We start from the raw sequence: 23,226 nt of genomic DNA on the forward strand, positions 1-23,226 counted from the left end.
AAGCATCTCTCGGGGAACTCCTTTAAGACTGTTGGAAGACCATTTCAGGTGACTACCTCTTGAAGCTCATCAAGAGAATGCCAAGAGTGTGCAAAGCAGTAATCTAAGCAAATGGTGGCTACTTTGAAGAACCTAGAATATGACATTTTTCAGTTGTTTCACACTTTTTTGTTATGTATATAATTCCATATATAATTCCATGTGTTAATTCATAGTTTTGATGCCTTCAGTGTGAATCTACAATTTTCATAGTCATGAAAATAAAAAAAACTTTTTGAATGAGAAGGTGTGTCCAAACTTTTGGTCTGTACTATATATATATATATATATATATATATATATATATATATATATATATATATATATATATATATATATATATATATATATATAAATATATATGTGTGTGTGTGTGTGTGTGTGTGTGTGTGTGTGTCACTATGTAGACTGACAGATCAGTCCTGAATTATCTACATTAAAGATTTTTGTGATAAAAAAAACTGTAGCCTGCACTGCACTCAATTTCAATCCTGCATTTCACTGCTGATCTAAAATTGTCCACAATCTACATTTTTTTTAATTTTATTAGGTCTCATCATTAATAATATACCTGTCTCTTGAGGAAATACAGCACCTGACAAATCAAAACATGCTTCTGTGCTTTTGTTTGTGGTTCCAATCCCATGTGGTTCTTGTGTTGCATTTAATCAACACGTTCACGTGAAATAATAGAACAGTTAATGCTTGCTTCAAATTGTCATACTTTTAACACCCTAGCATTAAAAGCATTAAAACCTACGTTCAACCAAGAATATAGTTGCAGAATAATCTTTATAAAGTCCTGGATTGACATCACACAGGTTGCCGATTGCTGCCTTATCTGTGTCATGTCATCAATGCACTCATCCCCAGAGCCTGGCAGAGTAAGGCGAGTATTCCTCCAGGACAGAGTGTAAACAGATTGGAAAGGGCCAGTTGGAGTATTTTTTCATTCCTTATGAGTGCTGGTACACTGCTAAGTTGTCTTGGCAGCATTCTGCCTCATTTCTATCGCTTAGATTAATTCAGAGAAGTGTCCCTGTGACACTCGGCATACCTTTTAGTTGCTCTTACTGCTGCAGTGGTGAATGTCAAGCCTCGTGTTGTGCCTTTGTTCTCCCTGTTATGAGATGGAGTTGCTTACATTTTTGTCAACACGTTGTCAGGCTGTATTTCTAGAGCAGGGGTGGAGGGCCGCTTGTCATTATACCTATTTCTGTCCTGGCTCTCTCTAGTACACACAGACAGCTGCAAAACCTGACAGCGTGGGCTTGAATAACCTTAAACACACTGATTCAGTTCTGCGAGGGGGCTGTGTTTGCCATGGAGGTTAATGGTTTATTAGAGTCTAGCGTTATGCTGCATGAATTTTGAAGTAGTACACTAGGTGGACGCGTAATATCTCAGTTAAGAGGAGCACTCGTGAAGTAAGTGTGATCATTAATTATTCAAAATGTACATACATTAAAATTGATTTTAAAGCATTACGAGGTCAAATTAAGAGTTGAAAATCTTAGACACAGTGATTGTGAAATCTTACAACTGTAGGTTTTATGCACCTGTTATGGTTCCAGTCATTTTAAAGTAAGGCCAAACTAAATTGGATATTAAATTAAAACCAATGGCAATTTAATTTAAATGGTTTTCATGAGTGTATCATTTTAAGAATAACAAGCCTCCTGGTTCCTGTTCATCATATTTAAATAAAAAGACAAATCTTTTAATATAGCATCTTTTTTGTAAGTGTTTTCTGGCTGTGCAAAGATTGTGGACCTTTGCTTTAAACCAAGTAAGATCAGATTTCTTATTTTGAAATCATGTAGTCATCATGAAATCCTACCAAATCCCTTTTTTATTATCTCTTCCCTTGCTCAACATGCTTGCTTTCACTGTTTGAAATGAAACACAACTTCATTCTTGTGCCAAACGATTGCAATTAACAACACTCACATTTGAATAGAAACACTTCTATATTCATGCAGTTATCTAATCATGTGGCAGCAGCAGAATGCAAATAAGTGGTGCGGATACAGGTCAAGAGCTCTGATAAAATTTTGATCATGGCATGGATGTTTGTATCAGATGAGCAGGATCGAGGATTTCAGAAACTGCTTATCTTCTGGGAATTTCACATACAACATTTAAGAGGTTACACAGAATTATATTTGTTAATCAGAATGCTTTGTGAATGAGAGGTCCGAGGATAATAGCCAAATTGGCTTGAGCTTCCATAAATGAGATATTAACTCATATATTCACTCTTTACAACAGTGGTAAAAAGAAAAGCATCTCAGCATGTCTTCCCGTGGGCTCACCACCTGCAGGAGGGACCGTAAGGGACGGTGCTGTGAGGATTGGGCAGCAGTCGAAGGCGGGGGCCTGCTTAGACTGCTGCCCCCGCAACCCGAATTACGGATAAGCGGGAGAAAATGAATGAATGAATGAATGAATCTCAGCATGTACAAAGAATCAAATCTTGATCTGGGTCGTGTATAACAGCAGAAGACCAATTTGGGTTCCATTCCTGTTAAGACAAATCATGAATCTAAGGCTATAATGGGTAGAAATCAGACAACTGAAAAGAAACAGAAAAAAATATTACTTTTTTCAGTCCTTAACTGTTCAGGAGTGGAGCCCATCAACACATTTAAACCTACAGTTTAACCATTGTAAAGAGTGCTTATGCGGGTTATTATAGACTTTCGGTTAGCTCAGACCTGTCACAATCTCTTGTGATGTCTCATATCAATTTGTTTCAGCCCACATACATTCACTAATAGAATGTTTGTTGCTTTTTTTTTTTTTTTTTTTGCACCATTCTTTGCAAACTCGAGTTTATTATTTGTAAAAAAAATCCCAGAAGGTCAGCAGTTTCTAAAACACTCAAATTTCTGATTCCATCAATCATGCCCTGGCTAAAAATAACCACAATCACATTTTTCCCCAAGTAAGTATATACTGGTTACTCTTTAAAAAACAATTTTGAGATCAAGAATCTTTATTGCTCCGGTTTATATGAACCACATGAACAGCAACCTTTTTACTGGTTTTTTATCAGCTATTAATATTATTCATCATTTTATTTATAAATATGTTTATTTTATAAATATTCTGCTTCTCATATACTGGCGTAAGAGAAATAATTCTAGCAAAAATTCTACACAGGATACGTCTGAAAAGTTGAAGCACTTGAGAAGCGTATTTGTTTGTGTGGTCTTGATTGGCCTGAAACAGAGGGAAATATAGCAGAATATTTTTAAGTAAAATAATTTTTTTTACAATAATTACAGAAGTGTAAGGAGTTTGAAGGAACTGAGAGCATTAAAGAGCTTACCTTCAGTGGACAGTGACGATATCAGCTTTTTTTTGCTGAGCCCATTTTCTTCAGCAGATTCGCAAGGTTTTTTTTCAGTTGTTTCCTCGCGGAATTTAGCTAAGGGCATAAAACACTTTCAAAATACAAGAATCAATGCTGTGAATCAATAGTGAATCATTGAATTAAGTGTATAGGTAACTTACCTAAGCACTGAGGATCACACAGGTCATAGTTGTTAAGCAATGAAGTGTGTACTAGCTTTGATGGATCACTGGTCCCTTGAGAGAGAAAATATAATTTATTAACCACACCACCTTATTAACAATATGCCATGTCTTATGGGGGTAGATGTGATGTCTAACAAGCATAGTCTTTCAAAAGCAGTGATGTAGTAAAAACAAAGCTACACCAACACTTTTCATGCAAGGCAAGCTATTTTAATTGAGTATACTGTATGTTCAAGTTCTCAGTATTTGATGTTTGAGTGAAGGTTTTGAACTGTCTGTGTTTGAGAGCAGATAGCTACAAGCATTGATGCTCCTAGCATAACTGAACATTTAAGCTGTGGGTCAGTAAATGAGCTGCTTTTTAAATAATGGTACTTTTCCACTACTTTCTACTTGCTTTCTATGTAGCAGCATGGCAGGACAAAAACTAGCTAACTAGATATTTCCTAAAATATCGTGTTTCTATTTTAATCGATTTATTTAATTCTATTTTTTTAATTATTAATAATTTTAAAATAGCAATACATTTCATAATGAAGGATCCTATTAAAACTAAACATTAAACATTAAGGATCCTATTAAAACTAAACATTACTAAAATTTCTGTATTGATATACAAAATATATGTAATACAATGTATATGCAATACATTCAATAAAATTCACAACAAAATAAAAATGTCAGCTGATTTTTGTTTGCTTGTTTAACAAGAAGGAGCTTTAATGTAGTTGCTTGTAGTGTAACTATTAACAGTCTGGCTGTAGTTTGGTTAATTATATATAGAGCATAAGTACCTTGTATGCTTACAAAGTAGCATACCTAACTCTGTTGTACTGCATGTGTTTTCTTCTCCACACACAAAGCACAATAATGCATGTTCAGGATGTTGATGGGTTCCCTTTTGAGTCTGGTTTCTCTCAAAGGTTCTTCTTCATAGCATCTCAGAGTTTTTTCCTTGATATTTCAAGGAAAGCCACTGCCACGCTTGTTAGGTATAAACTTATAGGGACTAATTTATGACAAATAATTTTTTGTCATAAATTATTTGATTTGAATGTCTACACAGTGATGTATTGGCTTCATTTCAGACATCTTGTTTAATATCCATATAGACCACTCGCTGTTGATTAGACGAGTGTGTGTGTTTTTTTTTTATTTATTGCATAGCCCGAATCTGACCTCCAACTTCATGAGGCATTGAGTCTCCAGACATGCATTCGCAGTATAGATTACGTCTGGCCTTACAAGACCAGACGTGAGCGTGGATAAAGTACATATTTAATGTGTCTTTATAAAGACTTTCCATTTTCTTACATCTTATGCTGATGAGAATGTATTCCTCCCTCTGGCCTAAAAGATCGGAAGCAACTGCAGATGGGTGATGAGGCAAATTCATCACTTGACCATTCAAATTTGCCAAATCGATCTTAGCTGGTTAAGATAACAAGAATATGAGATTAGATTAGATTCAACTTTATCATTAGTGTACAGAGTATAAGTTCAGAGCAAATAAAATGCAGTTTTAAAACATACAACTCATATGTCATTCAAAGTCGATACGAGAAAAACATAGGGTAAACATGGCACCCTTAAGAAAACTTTGCCATGCCCACGACACCTACCTTCATTTTCACATCCACACTTCACTTTGATCCAGTCTAGAAGGACTACAGTTTTACAATTGATGTTGAACAGACTCCTTTGTTTGGCTGTAAATTGCACAAAAAATAATAAATTATTTATATAATGCCATAAGCCTAAAATGAAATGTTTTTCCTAGAGAATATGCAAGAGCACTTACCACCATGAAGCACTGTAATAAACATCTCGGCCTCCCTGAAGATGCCTTGCCAACCTATTTAATGAATAAAAGACCAAAGTGCAGGCTAGACGAAGAAGCACGGAGAGCAAGTGCGATTGTTTAATACTGTCACATGACCGCTATCCAATGGGAAGTCAAGTTTGAATCAGCATAGTTGTAATTTTATATAATTGAAGAAATGTGCAGTGTGCATTAACTGAAAGGAAAAGCCAGACAGCTGAGCTCGGCTCTTGTGTGTTGAGTAACAATCTTAAGGGAACAAACAGCATGCATGATTACTGACTTAGAGAATAGGTCATATGAGCGTGTTGTATTTTATTAGTGAATGTGGACATTTTATTGATATTTCTGTGATTTATTTGTAATTGCACTGTAAAGACAACACATTATTTATACGATATATCATACGTTTTCATATTATGATGCTAAAATAAATGATAGAGTAATAATAATAGGAAATTGCATCTCATTTCATTAATCAAAGTGCTTTTTTGCAAAAAAATTTTTTCGTCCCCCATGGTATATTAAGTATATAAAGGGAGCATTTGGGCTTAACAGAATAGCAAGGTTTTATGCCTTGCTCCTGTGTGAGTGCACTACTCTAGGCTGCTGGGAGCATGCTGTCATTTTGCATCACTGTTACCATGGTTTCTCTATCTTGTGGATATGGCAACCACCAGGACTGCCATTTTTAGCCTGAGCCAAGTCTCAGGCGACTGCCAGCAATTTGCTCCCACAGCAGCACAAAATAGCTAATGCAATTGCACTACATTAGCCATGTCTATACCAGGAAACTCTTTATTAGATGGCATACAATCTCTTAGTACAACAATTTTATTCTGCAATAAACCATATAATACACTGGAGTGAGCACTGGTTGTAAAATGAACAACAAATCTTTGTTGAAGCCCAGAATGTAATCTAAACTAAATAGACAAAAGTATTCGAACACCGCTTTTCCCAGCCATATGCCCACCAGGCATGACATAATAAGTGGTGATTAAATAGCGCTGATTGTCTTCATCATGGCACCTGTTAATGTGTGGGATATATTAGGCAGCAAGTGAACATTTCGTCCTCAAAGTTAATGTTAGAAGCAGGAAAAATGGGCCAAACACAATATTAGGCAGGTGGTCATAATGTTATGCCTGAATGGTGGCTATAATGTTATGCCTGATCAGTGTATGTGGTTATTCCCTAAACTGTTACTACAACAATGGAGGCACCTAATTGTAAAGGATGTCATGGGATGTGACAGCATTACATGTTTTCCTTCACATAAACTAAAGAGACCCAAACCTGCTTCAGCATGATAATGGCCCATGTGCAAAACAAGCTCCACAAACATGTGGTTTGCATGGGTTGGAGTGGAAGATTTTGAGTGGAAGATTTGTGATAAATTAAACACTGACTGCACCCCAGGCCTCCTCACCCTAAATCAGTACCTGACTTTACTAAGGCCCTAGTGACTGAATGAGCAAGAATTTCCGAAAGCACACAAAATCTAGTGGAAAATCTTCCCAGAAGAGTGGAGGTAATTATATTATATAATAGCAAATTTGGATTAAATATGGAATAGTAAGGTTTTTAAAAAAAAGTACATAAAATCTTAGGATCAGGTGTCCACAAACTTTGTCTGTCTGTCTGTCTGTCTGTCTGTCTGTCTGTCTGTCTGTCTGTCTGCCTGCCTGCCTGCCTGCCTGCCTGCCTGCCTGCCTGCCTGCCTGCCTATCTATCTATCTATCTATCTATCTATCTATCTATCTATCTATCTATCTATCTATCTATCTATCTATCTATCTATCTATCTATCTATCTATCTATCATATGAGAGAAGTCTCTGGTCTGTCAAATCATGACTAAAGCACAATCTTTCTTATCCCCACCAAAAAAAAAAGCAATCTAAAGGATACTGTCTTCCACTATATAGTGGATGTATAGTAAAAGATTAGTAGTTGATTCCTAACATTTGAATAATGGTGTATTTTTTCAATCCTCAATCTCAGATTACAATACAAAGAGAGACGTGTAAAAAAAAATGTGACAGCGAGTGGAGTAATAGAAGAGTAATCGATGATGGGGTGTTTTGATATGGCCTGACATATTCTGTGATATTCTGGTACAACCAAAGAGATATTTTTGGTTTACTTTTACAGGATTGCCTGATTTGTTGAATTCTTTTAATACTACATTTGTCATTGAACTTTTTTTATTTAATTGATTTTTAAACATAAATTTTAATGAATTATAATTACAATTAATAAAAGTGCAGCAAAACGTTGCAGAAAATATTTAACGATGGCCAATTTACCATAGTCATTATTTTCAAGATGACACTTTATAGGGTGTTTCTTAAAATAAATTTTTTTATGAATTTTTATTACATTTAGATTGTGTTAAGTAATCACAATATGAGTATTTTTGAATGAGCCATTTCACTATATTACATCACATATGAATGATGTATGTGTAACATAAATAAGCTTGAACCTTAAATAATATAATATACAGCAGGCAGTATAGTCATTGGTGCTGTTATAGAAAATTAAAAAACTACCCAATCCGGAAAATTCAGTACAGGAAGGTATAAAAGGATTGAAAAGATCCAGCATAAAGATAAGTAGTAGATCATACATCTTTTTTTCCCAGCTGCCACTATCCTCCAATCTCAGTCTGGGTACTATTTCAAGGCACCTAGTGTTTGCACTCAGTGTGACTCATAAAGTAATTGCTGTAATTGCAGTGAAGCCTCTCCTGGGTTAAGAGGTGTGTGTGGGTTTGAGCACTGGAAAAATGAACCTCTGTTCCAGAACAAACTGGCTAAAGCCTGGCTATGAAATGCCGTAGCTGCACCACTGTTGCTCTGTTCTGGGACTGGATATTGTTTATCAGAGCATGGATAATGTGGATGCTAAATATGCAAACTGATATGCAAAGTCAAAGATGACAATGAATGCTTCACTGATCTGTATACGAGTGCATGCAAACTGTCATGCAAAGCCAATGATGCCAATGAGTGCTTCACTAATATGTAGTTAACACATGTGCTCTGACACCACATACTCCATTTACACTGTTGCATAATTCCTCAGATATTTTAGACAAGAATCAACTATTGTAATTTACATGTTGCTTTCTAAGTATCCAGTTATTGGTCAGTGCATTACTAGTGTTGTAAAATGCCCATGATTGCTTAACACAATATATTAATATTATAATATAATAATATTATAGGTTACTCCCTTGTGTCAGAGGCACCACTTTTTAAAACACACTCTGGTTTTAGTTCTAATTTATGAAACACAATGATTACTTTGATCAGCCGTACCTCTTAATACACTAATTGTAACACAATTATTATTACTAAAGTTTTTTTTTTTTTTTTTGTGGAGGATTATTGTCTTATAGCAGCATACAATTGTCAGATTTTGTTCCTCTATACTTACAGTGAATTTAGTAATTTACTAGTAGACAGTTTGTGCTGTTTATCAAACTATAATCAAACTAGCAATTAGAAATGCATCAACTCGTGCACAAGCTTCATGTCTGACTGCATACTCATGTGACACTTAGTGTAGATCAGTGGATAAGACTTGGTTTTGAATTTCAATCCCAAGCTGCCAGGGCAGGACCCTTAGGCAAGGATTGACCCCTGAACTGCTCAGTTGTATAAATAAAATTATATAGACAAATATAGATAACGGTGCCTTTCATAAAATTACTGATTTGGTGACCAGCAATGACCTGACCCTCTACTTAGAAGGAGGAGCATTCCATTTTTTTCAAGTGGTAAAAAAGGAAAATAAAATCCACTCAAATTGGTACTGAGCAGCTAATTTTCCAGTTTCCAGTCCACAGGTCATATCAGGGCACATTTTCATGTATAAAACAAAAATAAATGAAGGTGTGCTATTGGCGCAAAATGGATTCTGATCCACTTGTAGCGACTGACTAACGTGATTCGCTCCTTTCTCTACTTCCTCCTCTGTCTGGGAACAGAGTCAGAGGGGTTTGATTGTGAGACTGTCGCGCATGCGCAGTGGAGATGAAAGAGACTCATGAACAGGCTACTTAGCGGGGAAAATGGGGAAGAGCGAGAGGAGAGAGAGAGAGAGAGAGAGAGAGAGAGAGAGAGAGAGAGAGAGAGATGAAGACAGAGGGAACGAGAGAGAGAGAGAGAGAGAGAGAGAGAGAGAGAGAGAGAGAGAGAAATGAAGACAGAGGAAACGAGAGAGAGAGAGAGAGAGAGAGAGAGAGAGAGAGAGAGAGAGAGAGAGAGAGATGAAGACAGAGGGAACGAGAGAGAGAGAGAGAGAGAGAGAGAGAGAGAGAGAGAGAGAGAGAGAGAGATGAAGACAGAGGGAACGAGAGAGAGAGAGAGAGAGAGAGAGAGAGAGAGAGAGAGAGAGATGAAGACAGAGGGAACGAGAGAGAGAGAGAGAGAGAAATGGAGAGAGAGACAGATTGAGAGAGAGAGAGAGAGAGAGAGAGAGAGAAAGAGAGAGAGAGAGAGAGAGAGAGAGAGAGAGAGAGAGAGAGAGTGTGTGTGTGTGTGTGTGTGTGTGTGTGTGTGTGTGTGTGTGTGTGTGTGTGTATCTGTGTGTAGTGTAGCGCGTCTGTCTGGCAGCGGATCATTACTGATACTCAAATGGATGGAAAGGGAGGTTCTTCTTATTTCTGCCTGAAACCTTAAAGCTCTCTTTCTCTTTTTTTCGAGGACAAGGGATGCTTTTTAAACAATAATAATTATTTGGGATCATAACGAGTCGTAGGGTTCTGGTCCTGTGCTTCTAAACATCTGCGATGAGCAACGTCGGCCGTCAATCGGAGCGTCAGTTGTAACGAGTGGAGGGTCCTGTCTTCGGGGCTGTGGATGTAATGTTTATCTCCCGCGGTATGATTGAAACTTTCCTTTTGAAACCACAAATAAACAAATAAATAGATATACAAAACTTAAAAAAAATGTAGGCTGAGCGTCACTTAGCGCTCGAACAGCACCTGTTAGATCAATGAATAACAAAAGAAGCGTCGAAAACTATAATAAAATAATCATAACATTTGTTATCCAGAGGGCTGGTTGGACGCATGCGCAATTATTATTATTATTATTATTATTATTATTATTATTATTATTATTATTATTATTAACAACCAGAGTTAAAAATTCGCTGTCCATGGTCCTGACACGCTCCTTATTTATGATTTCAGGTATTCTGTCGAGTAGGTTTGATTCAAGTGTGATTTGCCATTTGTCTTTCCCCCCGTTGTAATAGTTTGATGTTTGTTTCTTGGTGTGTTTGCTGGTGAACAGGGGACGCCGCCCTGCCATTAGCATGATGACAACTCAAAAGACGCTTCTTTGGCGTTTTCTTGTGCTGCTCGTATTTGCTGGTAAGATATCTGCGACCATGTGCGATCTAAACTACTCGTACGTTGTAATAAATGTGAGTTGTGATCAGGAAAAACGTCAGTATCAAACATGTCATGAAATATTTTGTAGATTCTTTTGTTTCTAATTATCAAATTTCTTCTACTCCAGAGTCCTCTTTTTATTAAAAAAAAGGTAGATTTGTTTAAAAAGCAGCTGCATTTAAGCATATTGTGATAAAGTGATCCATATTGTTTAAAGGTTTAAACTATTTTCACATTGCCAGACATTTGCTTCAACTCCACCTTTAATGTATCACTATCAGAACTGAATATTACCTGATTTCTGGTACTGACTTATTTTTTTACATTTAAAATCATTGCTAAGGTATTTAACACTTCAAACGCTCATATTATTCTGTAATGCATCTTTAAAACACAATATTCAGAGAGTAAAAAATTTAAACCTAGATCTTAAAGCTCCTGGGAGATCAAGGAGATAAATAATATGTGAAATGTTCTAAAGATGAAAATTACTGCAGCTAAACTACTTGAAAATGTCTATCCATTACATGCTTACATTACATTCAAATAAATGGATAAAAAAATGTGTAAAATATGAATCAATACTTTAACATAATATACGCCCAATATAAGCCCTAAAATCATGGATAAAATAAATTCACTAAAGCTTTACAAAATAAAAAGTGGCAAAATTTGAATGCATTGGCTCGGGGATCACGCTGGTTTTTATTTGTCTGTCGAAACCTTTGAAACAAGAAAATGTCATGCGTGTTAACAGCATGTGCTTGGGGCTGTAGGTTATGTAAGATGGCTGCTATCTCAAACAAGAAACCAAGGGAGACTGTGTTCACAGTGCTCTAAAGTTTAAATTTCCTCATCACAGTGACATGTACTCCACTGTGCCCTGTCCTGTCTAGGTGTACATTTCATGTCTGACTTGGGTCAGACACTGCGAAAGCTGATGAACTCAATTAATTTTCACTATTTCTGTGGAGACAGATTTGAAATAATAATGAATGCTCCTGTTCTCCCTTAGCAGCTGTCTGAATCTAAACTAATTGACCTGCTTTTCAAAAAAAGCTGGATGTTTGACAAAGGAAAGAATAAAATAAAGTCTCATTCGGTGAGATCTGATTTGAAACTGGAGAGGCTACCATTTTATTATGGCTATATGTTGTATTTGGGTTGTAATGTTAAACTGACTGAGATGAAATGTAATAAACATGTCATAATATATTTAGCAGACTTTAAATGGGATCCTGGGATTTCCCACCTGAGTCTGAAGTCTAAGAATATGAAAAGAAAGTCTGATCATACATTCCAGGCATTCCTAATACTCTCTGTTGCTGGATTCAGTGCGGGAATGCAGATCGGTGTGTGTGGACGCAACCTCAGACACAGAGGCAGTGTTGGGAAAACGCATTAAGCTCACTTGCATCTCTTGTATGAAGAGAGAGGAGATCGCTGCTCTGACTAAGGTGTACTGGTATTACAGACCTGACCGGGATGCAGTCCGCCAGGAGGTAAGATCATCATGTGTCAAAAAGAAGAAAAAACTCTGTCACAAGTATACTGTACAACATCTATTTGAATGCTACTTTTGTCCACCAGCGCTCCCACTAGCCTTATCTGAGTATGAGCAATGTCCTTTCATGTCATGAGTGGTCTGACTGACACAAGTGCAGATAAGTGATTTAAGGACAACAGTAAACAGGCAGAGGTCAGACAATTGGCAAACAGCGATATATTAAGGTTAATCCAAAATCCAAAACCAGGCAGCAGAGCGAGATCACCAACCAGAGAATCACAACATGGAACACACACGGCCTGTCAGGCAGGTTAACAAGGAACAATACTTTGCACCTGAACAAAGAAACACAAGGGTTTAAATACACACACAAAATCAAGGGGCAAACTAAAAGCAGGAGCTGGAATTCAATAGATTTTCAGTACAGATGCTTGTACAATGGAAAAATCCATTGCACAAATAAAATATTAATATATAAATTTGTGTCATCAACTGTGTTTCAATCTTATTTGATTTTGTGTTATCAACTTATTTTCCTTCAAACGTTTTCCTTTAATATATTTTACTCATTTTATAATGCTATCTGTTCCATTCCTTTCGTCTCATCTTTTTTACACAAAATATACATATCTACATTTGGCCTTGCTAAGCCATTGTGAGACAAGGACGGATAAACAAGCAGCGCTAATATAGGCTATGTAGCTCATTGTTTAAGTCTAGAATTTCACGTTTGGTTAGTAAAGTAATAGAGATTGCTGTTGTGCCAGAATTGATCACTGTTCATTTCAGGTCTTTAAAACAACTAAAATAAAAAAGGTATTTTTTATTATGTAACACTTTTAGGTACATTTTTAATTTTAGGCACACACACAGTCTCTCTCTCTCTCTCTCTCTCTCTCTCTCTCTCTCTCTCTCTCTCTCTCTCTCTCTCTCTCTCTCTCTCTCTCTCTCTCTCTCTCTCTCTCTCTCTCTCTCTCTCTCTCTCTCTCTCTCTCTCTCTCTCTCTCTCTCTCTCTTTAATGCTCTCGCTTCTCTTTCCACTCTTATCTCTGTCATCTTTGGGTCTCTCTCCCATCAGCTCTTTTCTCTTTCCACTTTTGTCTTGATCGCCGCTCACTAAAAAGTACAAGTCAGCACGGGGTATGTGATCATTACCACTCACTTCCCGAAACATTTCCAGCTACATTAACATTTCATAAAATTCTATTTTTAATTGATTGTTTTATAGACATTCAGTTGGAAAGAAATATACAGTGATTTTTTTAAGTGGTAAATGAAGACTAAGTTGCTAAGTTCAAGTAAGTTGCTTAGCAGCCTAAATATACTGTAGCAAATACAGTCAAAATGTGAAAAAAAAAAAACATGTTACTGTGCAGTGACTCCATAAGGTGGGCCTTTCATTGATCAGACAGTCCAGTATATCCCACAGATGCTCAATTGGATTGAAATCTGATTATGCTTCTGACACTCACAAGCCCATTGCAGGTGCTTTTAGTGGTAGACGGGGTCAAGTAGTGCTCTCTGACCCATCTGAAGCTACATAGCCCCATACAGCGCAAGCTTTCTGTCAGTCCTGGAGCATTTGAGCTAGCTTTTGCTTGCCACAGACATCACTGAGCATTGGTTGTCTATTACCCTTACACCTGTTCACTGGGTCCTTTTTATTGTACCATTTTTGGTAGATACTAACTCCTACATACTGGGCAGACCTCATAGAGACCTGGTATTTTGGAAACCCAGTCATTAGCCATCACAATTTGGCTCTTAGATTCTTACACTATTTTTTCAGCTTTTAACACTTTGTTGCTTAATATATCCAATCTTTTGACAGGTACTATTGTGGCAATTAATCAATATTCATTTCACTTGTCAGTGGTTTTAATGTTATGGCCGATTTTTGTGTTTGTGTGTGGATAATCAAACTATTCCAGCTTCATGCTGTGTTGATAAGCTCACTTTGCTCATTAAACATATTTCGGATTGATAAAACAAATAATATAAATCTTGACAGGTCTGGAAATATAAAATAATAAAAGTAAACATCAGTCAGAACCATTGCACAGTGAAGATGATTCAATCCTTTCATTACTCAAACTTATCTGCCAACCTTCAGCCAGTTAGTTGGTGCATTTGTAATATAGTTGGGTCTTTACAAATCATATTGCAACTCTATAAGGTTTGTAATTCTACAAATACTTCCTATGCATGTGGGATAGTATAGATTGACATCTCTTAATCCATTAGATCTACCTATACGATGGTGCGCCACAGGAACAGGAGGGGCCATGGAAGGGTCGTCTGGCATGGAACGGTAGCAAAGACCTTCAGGATGTCTCCATCAGCATTACCAATGTCACGCTAAATGATACCGGCTTGTATGAGTGTGTGGTGCATCGCCAGTTTTCCTTCAACTCATACACGCCTTCGTTTGAGAAAACTATTGAAATTGAGCTGGTGGTACGGGAGCAAGGTAAGGAAGTTTACAGCTTTACAGTAGAACGACCATTTTTGACCACTGTGGTGTTGATCATCTGATGGTGACAAGCTGATTATTTATCATGAAATTTTGTCCCCGCTAAAATGTCACTACTTTAATAGTATTTCATTAAATATAGTTGCCCTTTTGTGTCTTTGTGTTTGTTCAAATAATAGTATGCTTTTTTTTCTGTTTTTTACTACTGAATGCCTACTGCTTATTGGAAAGCAGTTGTTTTCAGGAGATGAGTTTTATCTAACCAAGGTGTTACTACCGGTTCTATTTTAAGGGGTAATGTACAGAGTCTGGCTTGTACTGTATACTGTTCTGTGGGTGCCTGCCTTGAGACTGCTGAATGCACAGCATCTGACACGTCGAATATACTTTACACAATGTATATTTGTTTCTATTGGCTCATGTGACCACGACTGCATTATCTCTATCTGTGCCTCGATCACAGGTTTTTGAACACAGATAGAAATTTACAACTTTTTATTTAGGTGTTTTGTATTTCATACACAAATTAATAAAAACCTACTGTGAACTTACTGTACAAGACTACAAAGCTTTCACATTTCATGCATGCAGTGTCATTAAGTGCAGTGCACAAGCCAACATGGCTGTCACATTTTAATCTAAAATGAAGGATGGATGAATAAAAAAGGAGGATGACAGTATATAAAATAACAAATGGCCTAAAAATTGATTAGTTCTTGGTGAATATAGCCAGAGTTTGATTTTCTACATGCACTGCACTGCTTGTGATGCATCATCAAACCAACAGTTCTCAACTTTTTCTGTCTAGCAGCTAAACGTTTAACATCTGATCAATGTAATTCCATATATAAATTGTGTGTTTAGTCAGTTCTGCTGAAGACGATAAAGCTGAGAAATCTGGTGTCATGTTAATTCACTCTCTGCACCTAATTCTTGCTCATTTTAACCAAGATGAATTTGCCATATCATTGATCTCCATGTGTTACAGTATCCTGCAAAGATATTTTCTACAGCATATTTAAGCATGGAATGTATGCATGTGAATCACAACGTGTATCAGTGTAAATTAACCCAATATAGAAAACAAGCTAATGTTGCTTATGATCGCATCCTGACAACAGCTAATGCAAACAGAAAAATAATGATATATTACTTTGAAAATATTTGCTGATATCTCACATGCCATTTGATTTTTTTTCCCCCAAATTGGTTTAGACATATAGAATTATATAAAATATTAAATTTTTTAATGCTCAAGTAATTCATCTTGTTTCTAAATTCAAGTCAGATCGGTGAAATTTTAGTAAATTTGAGTTCGTCCAAATAAATTATACATAATTTTTCTTTTTTTTTTTTTTTTTGCAACATTTATCATTGAAGGGGTTTTCCAATTACAGCTAATAATATACTTAAACTGCATTATTAATTATTATTCAAATTATATTCAAATGAAATTAAAATGAAATGTAAATTAATTCAGCATATAACAGGAATTAGACTGAAACCTTTAAACGATTTAACATTTTTAGCACCAAAAAGAATGCTATTAATTTTAATTCCTGTTGAGATGTGACAAACATCATAGCTAATAATATACTTTTTAATTTCAGTGAAATCGTTTATTTTCTCAAATGTACTTTATGCACAGTGCCTGGTAAACTGGAAACGCCTAGTCTTTTATCATTTTTGAGGGACATGTGCATGTTCCTTGAGTTTATATGCAACAAACTAGGTAATGCAACGGTATCAGAAACAGAATCAGGTTTATTGGCCAAGTGTGTTGACACACACAAGGAATTTGGTTCCAGCCGTTAGTGACTCTCAAAAATACAGACATAACACTATACATTTAGCTTGGACTATACAAGACAAAACAAACAAGACCAGACAAAACAGACTATACGAGACAATACAGACAATGTGAGGCAATATAGACAGAACGAGTATTAAATAGCGATACAGATTATATGACAGTTCAGTAATGTACAAAAAGTGTGAGAGTGCATAGTAGTGCAAATAACAGTATTGTGCGTCAGGTACGATAAAGAGTTTCTTTAGAACTTTTGTACAATATACAGCAGCAATAGTGTGTGTAACATATGGATAATATGTGATGATAGACAGTTCTGATAATGCAGTACTTATAGATATAAAGCAGGGAGTATGATTATGGTGAGTTTTTAATGATGATATACTTTGACCAAACAAATATATAAAGATACAGATTTTTTTTTTTACTTTATTTTTAGATCCTTCCTTTAGCATGAATATGAGCTTTACACACTCTTGGCATCCAGACAGTTCATTTCTCCAAACATTCATCTGAAATACTTTGCCCTGCCTCTTGTAAAACTTGCCAGAGATGTTCTTCACTAGTTGTATATTTCTTTCTCACTTCAATCCATTTCATTACCGGGAGCAGTTCAATAGGATTTTGATGCGGTGACTGGGCAGGATATTCCATGTTAGATAACACTCTAGCCAACTGTTTGCTCACTAAATAATGCTTGGACTTATGCTTTAGTCATTGTTTTGTTTACGGTGAAGTTGGTTCCAATTAGCTGAAGTCCAGATTGGATTGCATGGTGGTGAAATATGGAACAGTCCACGTTGGTTCTGCTTTCAACCAGAATAAGTCCCCAACCTTTGTTGCTCTAAAATAACCCCAAACCATTAAGACTCCACCTCCATTTAACACAGAGTGGGAGGCAATCTGCTTAACATCTTCTTTCCTGTTCGTCATCTTACATAAGTTTTTCTGTTAGACCAAACAATGTCAAATCTGGACTATTCTGTCCAGTGATTCACTGTTCAAATCTTGTGTGTTTTTGCCTTTTATCTAGTATGTTGCATATAAACAAAAGGAACATACGTGTGTCTAAAATGATAAGAAAGATGAACTGTATCCAAACTTTTGACAGGCACTGTATTTTGTTATTAATGTTATTATTTAAATAGTTGCTTACTCACCTACTTTTTTTTCCTTTTCTCCTCTTTCTTGAAAATTAATGCAACACACTTCCTGAAAGAATTTATGGCAAACATTCCCCCCTTTAAGCTATATATGTAATTATTTCAAATGCATTCAACATTCGTTTTGTTTACTGTAATATAAAGCCACTAATCTGGCGTTAATTTATGTTGTGTGTGTGTGTGTTAGCAAGTGAAGATCCCACTGCACTGTATTCAGAGATTATGATGTACGTTTTGCTGGTGTTCCTCACCTTATGGCTGCTGGTTGAGATGATCTACTGCTACAGAAAGATCTCCAAATCAGATGAGCAAGCACAGGACAGTGCGTGAGTATCCAAAGAAGAGAATTTCTTTACATGTTTGGGAGTAGCTTCAGATCTTAATTCTAATTTTAAAATCAGGACAATTGTTGGGCGAACATACATCAAAATGTACTTTAAAATAAAATAAGCTTAAATAATATTTAAGTGTTTTAAAAATAAACTACAAAATACAGCAGCCACACCAGGTATTAAAAGAAACCAACAGTTTCATGTTTTTCAGCTTACAAATGACTTATAATTGTATCCTAATTTAGTTACTTAGTGTTTGGTAACACCAAGTGCTGCTTTGCATCAGCAACACTGACTCAATGACAAGTCATACATAAGAAGACGACTGATGGCACTTCGATTATAGCACTTGGATTAGCACTTGGATTTATAGCAACAACTTTCTAACAAATGTATCATTTGATTGTTAATCATAAATGTAATAATATATTAGGTGTCAGGCGGTCATTCATGCAATGTTATGCAAAATCATGATCCTACTAAACAGCTACTTCTATTATACTTCTAATGTTCTGTAATTTTAAGCAATCAAATATTGCTATATAAGACACCTATTAAAAAGCTGGCAGCCTGCACATTTCTTACCTTCACCACCTTCTTCCATATGGATCCATTTTCTGTTCTGATCTCAACAAGTCTGGGCAAACTACAGCGAAGGCACCAATCAGAGGCCACATTTTTATGATGTCATCATCACTTCTTAGAAAAGACATTTTACAGTATTTTCAACCTACAAAAATACAAAACATTTAAGTATTTTAATACAAAATATGGAACCATTTTTATCAACCCTATCAAAAACAAATTACAAAAACCTATTTTATATTTGAAATACATGTATCATAAATACTGCCAGTACCAATCACAACATGGAACATACCAATACTGCTACAATCAGTCACCTATTGGATGAGGATGAGTGGTTCACTAATATGACAGTGTAAATAAAGGATTGAATAGATTAGTTGATCTTTGTGTCAGTAGTTGCTGCTGTTGGGAGCTGTTGATTAGTTAGGTGGGGGTAAATGAAAAAGAAATACAGACAGACTGTAATGAAAACCAGACAGATGTGTTATGCTTGGTTAGTCTCGAAATGAGTTGTGTAGTTTGTATAGAGAATTGTACAGGACTTTTTAACTCGCCCTTACACATTCCAGTTGGAATTTCCCACTAATTTACATTGTGCTTTAAAGCTCAATATAATTTGAATAAAATCGTTGGTTACAGAATAAAATTTGTCTTTACCAGATTTACCTGTGTAAGAGCTCTGCAGATTGCATGACACCATCCATTCAGCTATTTGTAGAGCCATGTATGCTTGCTAATAGTCAATTCGGACATGTTTTTAGATGCTACTAAGGTTGGCTTTGGACATGATTAAAAAAAAAAGAAAATTCCAGGAAAGACCTGTCATTGAGCTTTAAACAGAGCCTTGTTGATAGAGTTTTTAATATGTACAGTCTTAGTTCCAGACTCAGCAAATTAAGCTCAGCCACCAGGTTTTTTTTTAAAGAATTGTGTACATCTTTATATAGTGTAGTATAATTTACTTTTTTGCTTTAACCAAGAAAAAAAACAACTAGTTAACTAGTAATTCTTTTTCTAATTTATACTCCAAAGTGGTACCTCAGTGGGTAAAATGTTGGACTTCTAAGCAGAAGGTCATGATTTCAAATCCCAGTTCCACCAAGCTGCCACTGTTTGTCTCTTGAGCAAAGCCCTAAATCCTAACCTGCTCAATTGTATGAATAAGATAAATACAAGTTGCAATGGATAAGAGTGTTTGCCAAATGCTGCAAAATGTAAATGCTGCAAATGTAATAGTTGTGTACTCCCTAAAGTGGACACTTTCTCAATAAGGTTTAATTGTTAGTTTATTGCAGTTGCATAAAATATACAGTTAGCAGTAAATACCTATGCAAATGACATTAATAATCAAATAATAATTTGTATATTCAGTCATTGGTGATTGTTTTCCAGTGTATTCTTTGTAATGAGCTGTTTCAATGTGAAAAACTGTGCTATGGACACAACACACTTAAACCAGCCCACACTCCCAACACTAATGCATCGATCCACAGTGGTCTATGTGCATTAGTGAACCTTAATCAAATCAGCTCTTCATTTGAGACAGGAATCATTGCTGGATCCTCACTGGGCACTGTTACACTGTTACATTCGGATTGTAATATTTATCCCTTTCCACTGCCTTTTGACACAATCCAAGACCATTGTAAACCTTTATTCACATCTAGCACTTTTCTTTCCATTATTGAGAGGCTTCATCTGCCATTGCCTGATGTTTGTGTTTCTATAACTGTTTTCTATTTTACTTTTATATCAATGGATCCTGGAGGATAAACAAAGGAAACTAGGGAACCTAAAAAATCAATTTTTTTTGCATTGAATATTTACACTGATGTGTAGGTTTTTATTTAGCAAAAGCCTACATTTTCTGGTGCAGTGAAGCTGCACCCTCTTAGATTTTGCCTCTTTTTTGTACCCATTTGTCTACAGGACAGACTACCTAGCCATTCCTTCTGAAAATAAAGAGAACCCGCCGGGTCCTGCAGTAACGGAATAAAAGTGGTTGTCTCACACACAATACGGTATTTTTAATTTACCTCTCGCTCAAGTCATATAACCTAACCCTCATCTACTCATGGTGTGAGGCTAACCCTTTCTACCTCTATCTCATGTTTTCTTAAGGGCTGATCTTTTCTGACAAGTCTATGTCCTAAAAACCATCCATATCCTCCCATATCTGTTCGCTCAAATGATATCTACTTTCTGAAACTTTATGCTAATCATTTCTATTAGGTAGTAAATGTGAGAGGAAACACTGTCCAATAACAGCAGTCATGATTGCAAAGACGATAGGATGCCAAATGTTTGTGTCTGGAAGGATGCTGTTTAAATGAGATCCTTGCTGCTGAACCAAAGGTCCAGGTGGTGAAGCTGGACCTGGACCTCTTCTGATGTACAGAACAACCACATTGAGTTGTTTCCATCTCTTAGACTTTGGAGAAACTTGCGAAGAATATCAGACCGGTTTTAAATCAAGAGACTCATCAGTGATACTTGAAGTGTTCAGAGATTTGTTAATCAGATTTGTAGCCGAGCGATTAGGCATACCTTCGCTGGAACAGTCTAGAAACTCGGATTGCGTCTCTGCAGAACCCAAAATGCTCTGTGAAGAATTAATTTATTCCAGTGAAGCTTTATTATTATCGATTATATCTCTGAAGTTATCCTTTCCTCTTGGGGGTATATAGAAGTTACAGGATCGTGTTAAATAGATAATATAATGTTCAGTTCTGGATGTGCATTATTCCAAATGGATTATTAAGGCATATTGATTATAATGTCATTTTCTCTTTCAGGTTCTGACGATTCCTCCTGGCTTAAAAAGAGGCTGATCTTTTGCAGGGACACAGCCAGCGTGCGATAAGCACTGACCCAACCTAGGAACCTGACCAAACACAATCCCTGCCATCTTGCTCACATAACGAGAAATGAAATTCTTCACTGCTTAATTGTCTTTCTCACAGCGAAGGTGACAATTACACCAGAGAGCAAAAAAAAGGGTTTTTTTGCCTTAGAGAAGATTCAATATTCTGAACAGCAATCAGAAAATATAAAGCTAGCACACTGCCTAATCACAAAAATCGTATTTGCTTGATGTTCAGCATACTCAGCAAATTTATAATGTCGCAATCTTGTTCTTACTGATTTTGATAGAACAAAATTGATTTTTTCAAAAATGTGCACCAATGTTTAAACCATTCTTTAAAATAAATAAATAATTAAATAACAAAAATGATTGCATTTCATACCAGCTTGCAGGGTTGCTTTAGAGCAGGCTCTTTTTGCTGTTCATATCTGAGCCTCTGAGAGTGTGAGATAATCAGTGTAGTCAGATTAGTTCATACAATAGCTTAGACGTAACATAATGCTCATGTGTGTGATAAGTTACCTGTGTTTACACCCTACACGTCCATCATGGCTTTTCAGGACATGAGATTTTAAATATGAGACTGTGTAAATGTAATATAAAGTATGTGACAAAAATGCATATGTCCCTTTAGAGCCTTTATATCAACAGAGGTCATGTTTACTGGTAATGTTTAAAAGTCACGTTGGCTGATTATTGCTCAGTAACAATGTATTGACTCTGGGAACCTTTATTCTGTAATCACTACTAACCTTACACTTACTGTGGACAAGTTGTTTATTGTTCTGTGTTTTTAGATTATAAAGAAAAATAAATTCCACTCATATGTTTACAAGAGGATTCCAAGTAAACTATTAACAAACTCTCCATATATATGAATGCCAATCAGTATGACTGTGTGGACATAATTAGCTAGCGAATGCATCATTGGTTCCTATAGACTACTTCTGGAAATTATGGCGATGTAAAAAAATGACCATGTATCTGCACTTTAACTCTTCAGAAACTGCTGATAATGCCTTTAGACGTTGTTTAATATATATAAATACACTGTCAGGATAAGAGGACACACGTTTTCTTGCCCTGTCCAGAAGGATCTGTATTTCTCTTGTGAAAGCTTGCCATCTATAATTAAAGCAAAGCTGTGTATTCTGACAGATCTCGGCCCTTCTGTCTTTTTTTTTTCATCACAGAAGTTCAGAACAGTACCACAAATGGCTGACACACCCACCAAATGACTTTGTTTCTCACACCTGATCATCCGGTGTGTAATCTAACCAGTTATATTACACTTAGTATATTTCGTTTTTGAAATTGAGCCCAGTTAGAATCCAGTAAGGTAGATTTGATTAATCGGTCCACATTCTTAGTTTGTAAACAGAATCAACACATTCACTTGTGTTCATAATGCATAGTGTCTCCCTCCCTGCTCATAAAACACAGACCTAAATTGAAAGACAGGCTAAAGGTTCCACAAAAAAAAAAAAAGAAAAAAAAAAAAAAAAACTGGCTTATTCAACACTACTTGCTCACAGGTGTTTGATCCTTACTGCTCACCTCCTCTGGCTCCACCCTGAAATGCATGTTTATGTCACAGAAGTATATGAAAAAGCCCCAAAAACTACAGTTAAAAATGATTAAAAAAAGATATTTAGCAAATTCTAATTCAAC

At 36.0% G+C, this 23,226-nt stretch overlaps 2 protein-coding genes across 9 annotated transcripts; one reads left to right on the plus strand and one right to left on the minus strand.

The window, feature by feature from the left end:
• Positions 1-1,260: 1,260 nt before the first annotated feature.
• Positions 1,261-22,714, plus strand: scn3b (sodium channel, voltage-gated, type III, beta; the record flags this gene model as incomplete). Of its 8 annotated transcripts, XM_083549474.1 has the most annotated exons (8): positions 9,796-9,960; positions 10,011-10,298; positions 10,737-10,795; positions 12,152-12,318; positions 14,568-14,793; positions 17,957-18,095; positions 20,619-20,710; positions 21,485-22,714. In XM_083549474.1, exons 3-7 carry the CDS (start codon positions 10,738-10,740, stop codon positions 20,683-20,685), a joined length of 657 nt encoding a protein of 218 aa, XP_083405600.1. In that variant the 5' UTR covers positions 9,796-9,960; positions 10,011-10,298; position 10,737. The 8 variants fall into 8 exon arrangements, with proteins under 8 accessions (XP_083405601.1, XP_083405599.1, XP_083405600.1 ...); XM_083549475.1 differs by lacking the exons at positions 9,796-9,960; positions 10,011-10,298 and adding an exon at positions 1,261-1,466 and having other exon boundaries at positions 10,678-10,795; XM_083549473.1 differs by lacking the exons at positions 9,796-9,960; positions 10,011-10,298 and adding an exon at positions 1,265-1,466 and having other exon boundaries at positions 10,716-10,795.
• On the minus strand, positions 3,020-5,562 carry LOC310730444 (uncharacterized protein). Its single transcript, XM_083549482.1, has 6 exons — positions 5,384-5,562; positions 5,205-5,291; positions 4,897-5,013; positions 3,559-3,633; positions 3,374-3,472; positions 3,020-3,264 (listed from the first exon to the last, which is right to left on the minus strand). The coding sequence occupies exons 1-6, from the start codon at positions 5,406-5,408 to the stop codon at positions 3,197-3,199; spliced, it is 471 nt and encodes a 156-aa protein (XP_083405608.1). The 5' UTR covers positions 5,409-5,562; the 3' UTR covers positions 3,020-3,196.
• Positions 22,715-23,226: the final 512 nt, after the last annotated feature.

This window comes from Silurus aristotelis (genome assembly GCF_946808225.1).
Source record: "Silurus aristotelis genome assembly, chromosome: 8".
In the NCBI taxonomy this organism is placed as follows: Eukaryota; Metazoa; Chordata; class Actinopteri; order Siluriformes; family Siluridae; genus Silurus; species Silurus aristotelis.